At 37.0% G+C, this 12,838-nt stretch overlaps 1 protein-coding gene across 1 annotated transcript in view; it reads right to left on the bottom strand.

The window, feature by feature from the left end:
- Positions 1-12,838, bottom strand: part of PAK3 (p21 (RAC1) activated kinase 3) — a 132,685-nt gene that overhangs the window by 97,920 nt on the left and 21,927 nt on the right. Inside the window, exon 7 of the mRNA XM_030934462.1 lies at positions 7,166-7,367. Coding sequence (XP_030790322.1) covers positions 7,166-7,340 — 175 coding nt within the window. The 5' untranslated portion in view covers positions 7,341-7,367. The remainder of the gene's footprint in view (positions 1-7,165; positions 7,368-12,838) is intronic.

Here is a 12,838-nt window from a genome sequence, read left to right as displayed (position 1 = left end):
ATATTAAGCCCATTTTCTCCTGCTAGGTCTTCAGTGGCTATGGAAAACAATATATGTCCTCCTCAAATTAGCAGGCTTTAATGTATAGATAAAAACTCAATGTGGTACCTGATTCTGCAAGAGTGGCCACAAGCCCAATTCACAGGTCAGATGTTCCATGAGGATGATGGGATAGGGGAAGTAAAATGATAGTCACATGTGAGCCCTTCAAGTCGCCCCCACTCACACATGCAAACAGCTAGCACCTTCAGTGGTATCATCTTCAAAAACATTCAGCAACAGTGATTATTCTGGGAACTCATTAGGAAGTTACCTCTTACTCATCTCCTTCTAGGCAACACATACTGGTTCCACTTTCATTTGCATTCAATTGACATATGCAACAACTTTGATGGGAAACATTTGAAAACAAAAAGCAAAGATGAGGCAATGTCTTAATGAGACCCTTCTGATCATGTGGATAATTATATAGGGTAAAAGTTTGAGGAGAAAAAAGAGGCCTCATTTGCCTTAACGGGGAAAGCAACTTCATATCCCTTAGCCTTTGTCAATGTTCCTCTTCTTGCAACACTTCATTTTTTAAAACGTATCCAACTTCATGTTTGATACAGCACTCTTCTGTCTTCCCCTCTTATTCCATCCATCCTCTGTACCTTCTCCACCTCCTAATCTCCCTTTCAGTCATTACTTCCTCTCAATTTATTTCTCCCTGTGGCTTCTTTACCTTAGTGTAAACATCTCCCAATCCTACATTCCATACTTATCTTGGATTTGACTGTCTGGTGGTTTTAGGGGGCTACCATATTTGTGCCCAGTTTCCCTGTTCATTGGCCTTAAAGTGGAAGCACAGACCCTGGTAGATAGGGAGTGTGTGTCCTTATTCCACCTTCTTCCCATTTTAACACGGGTTGCCTAGGAGTAAAGGAGTAGTACAAGATACTCTTCTATTGGGGCATAGCACTGACCCTAGAGGACAAGCAAGATGCCATGTCCTTCAGGTTTCCAAAAGGGCAGGGCAGTGATTTCCAAAGAGCACTCTTTGCTAAGCTGGATGGGCTACATTTGCAGAACCAAGAATGTAAGCACCATTCAGGATGTAGCAGTCTCTGATACCTGGCTTTCTGATAACAGAACCCTGAATTAATTGACACTCTTACACATTATTGGTGCAGTGATAATAACTTTGAGCTACTGCAAGATCCCAAAGGGTCTTCAGTATCACCAAAGAAAGACTGCATACTGTTACCACACTAAGTATATTTTATTGTGCATTAATTAGATGAAAGTTAGTAATATGCATTGACCAAAACATTTGATTAACAAGACCATAAAGGATAACTGAGAATTTTCTTTAATATAATTGTTGTACAGCAAGGATTCCTGCTGTATAGAGTATATAGAAGATGACATAATCTAGGAATTAGAACAATATATATTCAATACAATAACAAAACTATATAGTACTTTAAGGACTCTTTCACATATATGAACATACTTATTTAGAACTTCAGCTTTTTAAAGTAAGCAATATGCAAGCCTATAAAGTACACACCAAAAAAACCCTACAAAACACCCAAAGCAAATGTTAGCATATCTACATTATCAAGAATATCTTCTCATCATCATGTCTTTCAAAAACATGTGAAAAAGTTCTTTCTTTCCTTTCGAGTGGCAATTTTTAAAAGTCCCATCTTCTGAAATTCAGATATGTTTCAAAGCACACTATCATTTTCTTAAAGAAAAATGAAAGCCACTGCTGGCTTTTAGATGCTGGGAACATAGTTGACCACATATTCCCTTTGTCCCATTTCAAGGTAGTGTGATATAGTAAAGTAAGCATAGGGTTTGGAGTTAGAGAGACTTGGGAGGCTTCTGGCTTCTGTCATTTGCTATGTGATTCTACGTTGTCTACTTAAATGCTTTGAGCTTAAATTGCCTCATCTGTAAAAAGGGAATAATATAGAGTGGTAAGTATTAAATCAATATATTTAAAGTGTCTGGCACATAGGTTGGCACCCAGTAACTAGTCAGTAAATGGTAGAACACTTCCTATTTGTCTTGATTTGATTTATATACAATGATTCCCTCCTATGCCTCCAAGAAGAAGGATCATCACATCATTCCCAGGCTCACCAGCTCCCAAATCTCTCTCGATTCCCCACAAATAAAAAGCACATGAACTGTGCCCTTTAAAGACACAGTCCTTTACACAGCATTGCATATCCTCTGAAACACACCTAATGCTCAAGTGCAGCAGAAGACACAAAACATATAAGCATGCTTCAGTAGACACAGACGTCACACAGAACATGTCACCTCTAAATGCAGCCTCGCAGCCTCACCTGCTTCTTTCCAATATGTTCTTCCAAGCTTCAAGTCCTTAACATTGATTATTTTTGGAGGCAATATGCAATTTTCAGAGTCCTGGCTGCATTCACTTGCCTCATTGCTTTTTCCTTATTGGTTGATTTATTCATGTATTTATTAATGTATTTATTTATTCATTCATGTGTTTATTCCCCACCGTGTTCCAAGATGGATGTCAGGTGGCTTACAAGAATACACAAAATACAACATGATAGCATAAATTCAAAGCAGATATAAAAGTAAAAGGAAAAAACCAAAACAATAAAAATAGGAACATGAAATGGAGCCTGGCAGAAAGCTAATACAAAGTGCATACATACCGTAGAGTCCCATTACAAGTGCTATGCATTGACCACACATTTGGCTCCAAGCTTTCTAGTAGCCAACAAAAGAGAAACCTGATCAGTCCCAGATTTCACAGGGCCCATAAAATAAAATCAATGTATATGGTTAGGATGTCTCTTTCCTGGTCTAAATCCTGAAAACTTTTCTACAGTAAAGTATCATGAAATGGTGGCAAACTGTCCTTCCTAAATTGCTCTAACACCAAAATTCAGCTTCTGGAACAGTCACCAACAAAATAAATCCTCAATCTTAAAATTACATCTACTATTTCTTTTTTTTCCTTCTACCTGTCTCTTGAAGTTCCACTTAGTCAATGAAATGTAGCTATTAAAAGGACTTCTTCAAAAACAAACAAACAAACAAACAAACAACAAAAAATCCTCTGCTGTCACCAAAGCAAATATTTTCAGTTAGGTAATGTAATAGACATCATGAAATTACAATGGCCAAATTTGGAAAAACCCTCAAATATCCAACAAAAGAAAATGGTTAACTAAACCATGATGTCATCCTATGATGAAACATTATACACCATTGAAAATATTTACAAATACTTCACATAAATGTAGGAAAATATTCATGATAAAAATGCTAAGTATAAAAGCAACAAAACTGTATGCATTATGACTTTTTCTATGTAAAAATTATATATGTGCATATGTAGCCATAGAAAAAGTCTGGAAATAAATCCATCAAAATATTAACATTGCTTCTGGGATTTGTGATTATGGGTGATTTTACTTTTTTCTATATGCTTATCGTTATTTTCCAAGTTTTTGACATTGATGAACAATTTATGATGAGACCAAGAGGTACTAAAAAGAAAAATAGCAACTTAGTTACCTCTGGCTTGTTAAATTATAGGCACATTTAATTTTCTTTTTAAAATTTTCTATAATTGACATAAAAAATGGGAGGAAGTTACTTTTAAAAAATAAAAGATTTCAAAAACCTAGTTTTCTCAGTTGTTCATCGATAAGGTCCAAAATGCTACAAATATAATGATATTATGGTTATTCAGCACTTCCTCATTTTACTTTTAATAGCCATCTGGTACTTATAATTATATTCAATTATCACTAATATTGTGATATTTGTGCCAGGTATTACTATCCTCACTTAACAGGTGATGAAACTGAGGCTCAGAGAAACCAAGTGACTGGCCCAATGCCACAATAATCAGTGGCAGAGCTGAACATGAACCCAGGTCTCAAGAACCCAGGTCCAGTGCTCCTTCCATTAGTTCAAGACTGACTGTGATTAAGCAGTTACCAAGAGATAGGAACACAGAAATAGTAATCCCTCTTTCCCCATGAGAGTCAGGTTCCTGAACAACCCCCAAGGTAAGAGAGTTCAGCTGAGGAGATCATGATATCGGGAAGGAAAAAAATGGGCAAAAATGAGGTCTCAAGTAAACTGTTGAAAACCCTCATAAATATTTTTATGCAGGCAAACAATAACAACAGCACATTACATAAAAAGAATAATGAGTTTACACAGTTTAAATCAGTAAAAATGATAGGCTTTATACAGTTTCCATTTAGATCCTGAGATGACTTCCAGTGGTGATGAGGATATATCTATCACTCATTATGGTAGTGGCAAATGGGGGTGACAGAGAAGCAATGAACAGAAGTGGACTATTCATTTAGTTCAAATTATGGATATCTATACTCTTAGAGTCAGTGAAGTTGAATCCTGAAGTTATAACAACTTGCTTGAGGCTTTATTTCTATCAAGCAAGTGAATTTAAGTGGCCCTTCTACAGATGCTTTTGTCTTCTCAAGTCCTTTTTGAAGACACCTTAGCAGTTCTGTATGGAGCTCAATTTAATCATTCAATCTTTGTCTGAAGGTAGCTTATTAGCTGTCCGGTAAGAGTATTTAAATGGTACTACTTGATAATTTAGGCTTTTCTGAGGTTTCTTTCTTCCCAATGTAGTCTTTTTAAAAGTCTCATAGGACCTTTTAATAGAGTCTAATTAAATCAAACTTTGTCTGAAGGTAGTTTTATCAGCTGTCCAGCAACAGTATTGAATGGCACATGATTTAAGTTCTATTGAAGATTGTGTCTGTCCAATATGATTATGTTTGAAGGCATCATAGCACCTCTTTATAGAATTGTAAGTCACTCAAGCTTTGAACAGGTAATATTTGACACATGTAAAGATGTCAATTTTAATTACCTTCTTAGGGAGGTTTTAATCTTGTTCTAAAAATTTTGCTCCTGTTTCTTATAGCTGTATTTGTTTCCAGTCCCACAGCCTCCTAATTGTCTTCATCATCACTTATGATAATAATCTCTGGAGTCAACAAAGCTTCCTGAGGATCAGCCTATAGCAGCATTAACTTGAATTAGTGTCAACAGGCTCAGATTCAACTTCTGCCAGTGATTGCTCTTGTGCCAAATTTTCATCCTCATCCATAGGTTTTTCTCGTCTTTGGGAGGGATAGAGGAAAGATACTTCACCACCTCTAGCCAAGTCTTCTCACAGGTCACATTAATGACAGGCTCTGTTAAACTATCTAATGCCTCTTTGGGAAGTTACCTCCTGAAAACCCATTAAAAATCAACAGCCAAACCTTTATTAAGGATATGCCATTAGTAATGATGTAGGAGTCTCATGCACTAGGATCTTCAGACAGTAGAAACTTCGCGAGATTGTGAAGAAAGTTATACATTAGTTTATAATAAGCCTTCCTGAACGGCCAGATCAAACACTGACTGAAAGGCTCAAGAATCTGAGACATGTGGCTAGTTATAAAGACAACCTTACCATTAGGATGCATATTGGCAAATGTACATGAAACACCAAATAGACTGAAGAATTAGCAGGACTTTGAATTCAAGGTATTTTTCTTTTCTTTTAAGTAGTCTTGAACATCCCCAAGAAAGTACTGTTCAAACCATCCCTTAAGGAGAGGAGGATTCATCCAGGCTTTTCTATTTGCTTGCCAGTACACTGGAAAGTTGGCTCATTTATTTCCCCTGAGAGGGTTTAGGCACAGTTTTCTGTAGAGCAGCAAGGGTTTCATTATGAGGTCACCTGAAGTATTGGCAAAAAATGGAAATGTCAGCCTCTCTGATTTTGCTGACCTCAGCATCAGTGGGCTCTTGCTCTTCAGAAGTATTCAAAGGGTTCCAAAGCTTGAGAGTCTCAATAGCACTAAAGATTTGTGCAGGCACGTAATCCCCTTCTTCAGCCACTTCCCGAATTTGTGGTGAATACAACATGAGAGCTGCAGGAACGGTTTGTTCTTTGGCACAACCGTCAAATAAGACCTGGTCTCCACATTATGGTGCACCTTAAATTTCTCAAACCATCCCTTACTCCCAACAAAAATTTTTCTGTATTCATTTCAGTGTCTAAAAACATGTCTTTGAAAACTCCTCTTGCATGGTCACAGATCTCTTGCATTGAATGTGTTTCATTATTCTTCGGTTTATCTTCAATCCAGAGGTTTAACTTCATTTCCATCATTTCCATCCTTGGGTCATGAAGAACAAAGCATCTTTTAAGTTATGTAGGTGTACAAGTGGCAGTACTGGCCATACTAATAGTTTCAGCTTTCTTTATGGTAAGAATTGTAGATTGATTAACAGTGTATGTGACCTACAAAGCTATTTATTTTACCTTGAAGAAGCAGATTGAGAAAGTCCTGTTTCTCTTCTAAAGACATCACCCTTCTTGCCCTCTGACAACTTTCTATGGTGTCAGTGCCCTTGTACTTGCTTCATATCTGTAGAAGCCATGTTTCAGCTTTATGCTAATTAATGCAATCTGAAAGTTACTTACTAGAGATTTCATATCCCCGCTCATCACAAAGCGTTAGCATATGATATTTAAGCACCAAATGGTATTCTAAACACCAGAAGGATAAATAATAATATATTGGTGTGCTACTCAGTGCACATGGGGCTATCTAGGGGACAATAGCTTGAAGAATGAGAACGGAAACAAATGACTCAGAAATGCCTTCCCACTTACAATATAGTCAGAGAGACAATATTGTGGCAACGTGGACTGATTCCCATATACTGAATTCAAAATTTTCAGTTACCAAAAAGGTATACAGAAGTAAACCTATACCCAAATGTCCAAAAAGAACAACTTACAGTTAGGGAGGGATTATTGTAAATTCTACTCTACATTATCAGAAAGAAAGTCACTGTTGATATATTCAAGACAGTACTGTTGCTATGATTACCCTTGGCTTAACACTATGAAATTAATTTTATGTGAAAGGAAAACACAGTGTAAATGTATTTTCTGCCAGCCCACAGTAAATCAATCAAACATTATTCTCCGACAAAATGCAACCTCTGAAGATGTAGATGTAAAGGTCAGGCAGGCCCTGAACAGTCAATCCTCAAGAAACAACTACCTAAGAAAGAAAGTAAAAATGAAAGAATAAACTAGCCCATTTTCAATGCCCGGCCACTGATACTTTACTTTTATCCCCTCCTCCTGGGAAGATAGAGCGAAGCCTGGCTTTCTTATTCTTCTCTTCAGGGGCCATGGGAAGTGGTTTGGAGCTGTGGTTGAGTGCTGAAGAATCCCGGTTGTTACTATTCATCCTCAGTGGGGGAGCTGGGGGTTTCTCTTCATTATCTAGACCGTCAGACATTTTCAGTTACAACCAATTTCACAGCTCCTAAAGAAAAGGAGGGAAAAAACAGGAGTTGAGGGAGAAGAGGTCTAAAAACAACCTAATAAATATGGGGATTCTAACATATTAGAAACAAAAGCACTGTTCTCATGTTTTCTCAGGTTTTGTGTGAGGATCGTTTTTAGGGGTTTCTCTTCTGGAGGGAAGGAAGTTACCTCCCAAAAACCCTGATGCAATTTTCAAAAAAGGAAAGTGAAGGCAGTGATTAATGACTTTCCAAATATCATAAGAACACATAAGTCCCTTTGCTTTTCCCACATTGAAACTCTATTTTCTCCTCTCCACTACCAGTGTTTTAGTGAACAATTTACAATCTTATTTTAAAATTCTATCCTGATGATTGTAATGGTCAGGTGATCAGCCTCCTCAGAGTTTGGAATTGACACAGGTTTGGCTGTTGATTTTTAATGGCCCATAACAATGACTTGTTAGCTGCTTTAACAGTGAGATGTCCTTGGTGTTTATTTCTTACATGTGTGTACCTCAGTTACAAAATGCACTCTCCTGTTTTTAATGATAATTAACTGAGAACCCATCCCATAGATCTGGCAGTTTCACCAGTTGGAGTGGCTGTTAGGGTAAACAATGTTCCATATTCTCCCAAGCAGGCAGAAGATAAAGGTGGGCAAATGTCGGAGGGCCAGTTCCCGAGGAGACACCATAATCTTACTCCCTGCCACATTTTACGTCTTGGGAGAAGGGACAAGGGAGGTGACAGAGGTAGCTAGCTGTAAGATCCAGTCTGGGTTTTAGGAGCTTATTTGCTCTTAATTTCATTATTATTATTATTATTATTATTATTTTTTTTGAGACGGACTCTCACTCTGTCGCCCAGGCTGGAGTGCAGTGGCACGATCTCAGTTCACTGCAAGCTCTGCCTCCCGGGTTCACACCATTCTCCTGCCTCAGTCTCCTGAGTAGCTGGGACTACAGGCGCCCACCACCATGCCCAGCTATTTTTTTTTTTTTTTGTATTTTTAGTAGAGACAGGGTTTCACTGTTAGCCAGGATGGTCTTGATCTCCTGACCTCGTGATCCACCTGCCTCAGCCTCCCAAAGTGCTGGGATTACAGGCGTGAGCCACTGCGCCTGGCCAAGTTCATTGTTCTTTAGTATCTTGTGTCTACGTCTGAGTATATTCGGTTTTCATTCCCCCGGGAGGATAAGGTAAACCGGAAAAGCATGGACTCCCCCAAGGAAATGTTTCTGTCTCCAGGTATTTTCCTACTCTAATTAAAGTCCTTCCATAAGGTCCTGACCCCAGCATAAGTCAGGTACTAATAGTACCTTCCAAATGAACCCCCAGTTTGAATTCAAGGAAAATCAAGTCCCTTTAAAACTACATCTCTGTAAGTTTATCAAGTATTACCTGATACTAACTTAGGAACATAACAACTCTCCAAATATGACTTAGCATATCACTTCGTTTCAACAACATTTACTATGAATAAACCTAAGAACAATAAAAACAAGACAGGGGTCTACTCATTAACTGCTGTGCTGAAAAATTATCTATCAATCCTTTCTGGCCCTTTAGTGGTTACAATGTGTTTATTACTCTCAGTAATGTACTCTAATTTACATCATGTTATGTAGAGAATTTTAAAATTTTTATTTTGCTCTAAATTCTCTCAAATATATACAGTCTGTAACTACTCAAGAATAGGTTACTATCAATTAATAGCTTCTCCATCTGTACAGGTGATTGACAACTAACAATTGGCTTGATCATGATTTGAACGGAAGATCTCTTTGGTTTTGCTAAGTGTCATGTCTTGCATTATCTTAATGAATTAAGACCAATTCTATATTTTTTCAGTAATAATGATAGTGAAAATACTAAGTAATAAATGGTTTGTCACTATCACCAACAATTTCATAAACCTCACATACTCCTATTTAGGTCAAACTACAGAACAAGGTACAATGAAAAAGTAATTGGGATGTCAAGGATAAAGCATATTCATAGATACTATTGGTACTAGAGTAAATATTTTAATTGGAATATGAGACCAGTGCTAATGTGTCTGCATTATCTTTTGCATTTTGACTGTTGGTCCTTCTAAATTCCTAGTTTCTCTAGAATTAAAGTGAATTTAAGACTGACTTCACCAGCGGCATTATTCTGTACTGGACAGGTTCATGGTTTTAATTTAGTCACAGAGAACATCTGCCACCAGAAACAAGGCACTAGTTTTCTCTTTAACTTTTCTGAGTTCAAAAACTATGCACAAATATGAAGGGATTGTTACATAAATATGTATACAGATATACAAAATCTAGCTTGGTAAAAATAATGAAATTTGAAAGTTATTGCAGAGAAACTGAACATTTGAAAATAGAAATACCTAGAAGACAAATTTCTAAACAGAGTGTCTCACAGGGAGAGACAGCCACCATTTTCTGGATAATATATATTTTCTGATGACATATTTAACTTGAGATGACAGAAGTCAGGAAAACATGCCACATGACCTCTTTAAAATGATATACAAAGCTGATCTTGCAAGATAAGACAAGAATCTGAGCCAGCCAGGGTTTCCGCTCAACTACAGAATTTAAAATACTATGCTCCTTTGTTCTTGATAAATAGGGGTGGCTAACAACAGAGTAACCTTTTTTGTTCCTAATTACTCCATCTGACCAGAGAGGCAGGTAGATGCCCTGCTTCTTTTCAGGCTGCCTGATTACCCTGACCTTATTTGACCACGTATAATATAGGTTGGGAAGAAAGGAATACTTGGGATCTAAAACTCAAACTACTTCTATACTGCACTAAAAATCCCCGACCAAAACTTCAATAACACACATTTGCCATGGTCAGTATCACAGACATTCTGCAAAGGACTCAGCCTATGTGACATACATGCCTATTGCTCACGAAACTGAAAGTGTTTCAATGTCATTCAACTCATCAAGGTATCATAAGAGGAGTTGGAATACACCTTTTACAAAGACAGAAATGAAACTGAAGAACCTATGTCCAGTTCCATACTAGGAAATTAATAAAGCATGAACCAAACCGTTTTCCTAGACAGTTCAGATATGGTTTTGTTTTAATTATCTTGATATTACTTTGGTTCTTTACTACCCGTTACAAGGCACAACCAATCATCCTCTGCTAATGATTCCAGATCATTCTGATTTGGTGTTGAAAGAATAGTACAGGAGGTCCTTGGTATTTTAACTCACCTTCAAATCAAGGGCCTCTAAGCACACTTTTAGAAGACCAATGGAGAAAGGGTAGGGACCTGCAAGGAATCCTTGAGGTTAAAGTATTTGTTTCCCAAGTGGGAGGTATCTCCTACTATTCCACAAACATATTTAAAAAGTGATTTTATTATGTTATGTTTATAAACAATGCCAGTCTACTTAGCCATGTGTTCCCCTGAGACAGCTTTCTATAAAGGATACTGTTAATGGATTGCTGGTTCAATCTGCCTATGATGTCATTATTTCCAAGATCTTGAAAGAGACTATTTTATTTTGGGCGGCTGTAGGCTCTATTTCAAGAAATTGTACAAAAGCACCATTATTCTCTAGGAACCCAATCAAAAAACTGTTTATTTTTAAAGTTCAACTGTTGTTGTTCATTTCTATAACAGTACAGAAACTTGTGAGTAGCACATTAGATACAGCCACGGGCCATTTATTTTACTTTTAGAGGTTGGCCCTTAGCATTGTGGAGCTAATTTTAATGGATAACCAGCAACGGTTTATATCTGCTCACAGACTGATTTCATACTTGACTACTAGGTTTTTCAGAGATAATTTAAATGGCTTTTGTAGATGGTGTATATTTTTGATTCGGCCCTTGGGACTTAATGTGGTTTAGCAATGCTCTGTAATTACACTTGCAATTCATCAGCAATAAGACATAAGCCTCTTGTTTCACGATAGGCAAGGAGTCTAAATACCCCTTTTCTTCAGAGTACTAAATGAGATTACTTCTCTCTTTCCCTGTATCTTTCTCTCTCCCTTTCTCCCCACTCCCCACACAAGTTTGAAGGCATGTACACACAGGAGCACACATGAACACATACAGAGGGACCTTCATTAACTTGCCTTGACACAGAGCTTTACTGCAAAGCATTTTAGAGAAAAAAACTATTACCAAGATGCATGGTAACTATAGATTAAATGATTATAAATTAGAAACAATTGTCATTAGTCTCTCATTCCTCCAAAATGCATTCTCTTAACAAGTGAAGTGCCACAACTGGACACTCAGGGAATGCTGGGTAGGTTAAAAAAGAAAGCCACCACCAACTTGTGTAGATCCAGAAGTCAAGGGGAAAAATAGTTCATCAACTATACTCTAGCTAATGTGACCAAAATTCACACTATGACCTATGTGTTAGTTTGAATACAACCAAAAATGCCAATTGTGTCTATTTGCTACAAGCACTCTACCCAAATGTGTGAAGGATGAGAATCCAGAAATACTAGTTCTACAGTTTGAGGACCATCTATTAAGCCATGAGCAATTGAAATAAATATTTTTTATCAGATATCATACCATTGGAGAAAAAGAAACAACTATATGTCTGTATTATTTTGTCTGCTTTCAAAATAGACATAACTATGTATTTTCATATTTTCCCAATGAAAACTAAATTAACACTGCCCTTCTTTTAAAAACAAAACCCCAGGTTAGCATATGTACAGTCATGATCTAATGAACCCAAAAGTAAATATCCAAAACCACCAGGCACACAAGGCTATTATCACAAATCTGAGCACACACCAAGTTTGTTTAACACCCTTTTCATAGCAAATGAGAGGATCAAACATAGGACTGAGCTGTTCATTAAGGGAAATTTCCAAGGTGAATTTCCTAATATTTCTGATATATATATATATATATATATATGAGGGGTTACAAGTAACCTTGACTTGATGAGCTGACAACCCTATAATAATGAACTGACAGCAACACATCTAAAAGAGGATGGATTTTAGGATTTCAAAGGTCAAGAACCTTTGAATTGGTCAAAGAACCTTCACTACATTAAAATGTAAGAATATTTCCAATCTCTGGAATTAAGGAATTCTTTATAACAAGAATTATCTCTATAGATAAAAAAGAATTGATTTTTTCATAATAGTATTCAGACTTCAAGTTATTAAGTAAACACAGACACAAAGTTAGCTAATGACTCCTTAAACAATGATATCAACACAGGCTTGTTCTTTGTATTGATGATGAGGTTGCTGCATTTACTATCAGAATGATGTGTACACTGAATTGTACTTTGGTGGTGGGCAAAAAAATCCAAGAGTTACAACTGCTGGCTCTTTCTTGGGCTCTCTTTTAACCAAAGGCATACATTTTTGAGATGGCTAGCTGAGCTTTCAGGCATAGACTTGACTGAGAAACAAACCATGCTTTGCTAACTAGCCTATGCTGATACTAAATCCACTTTATCTTGGATGCATTATTTACAAAAGAACCA

This window comes from Rhinopithecus roxellana, chromosome 7 (assembly GCF_007565055.1).
Source record: "Rhinopithecus roxellana isolate Shanxi Qingling chromosome 7, ASM756505v1, whole genome shotgun sequence".
Lineage (NCBI taxonomy): Eukaryota > Metazoa > Chordata > Mammalia > Primates > Cercopithecidae > Rhinopithecus > Rhinopithecus roxellana.
This window is presented reverse-complemented; position numbering and strand designations above follow the sequence as displayed.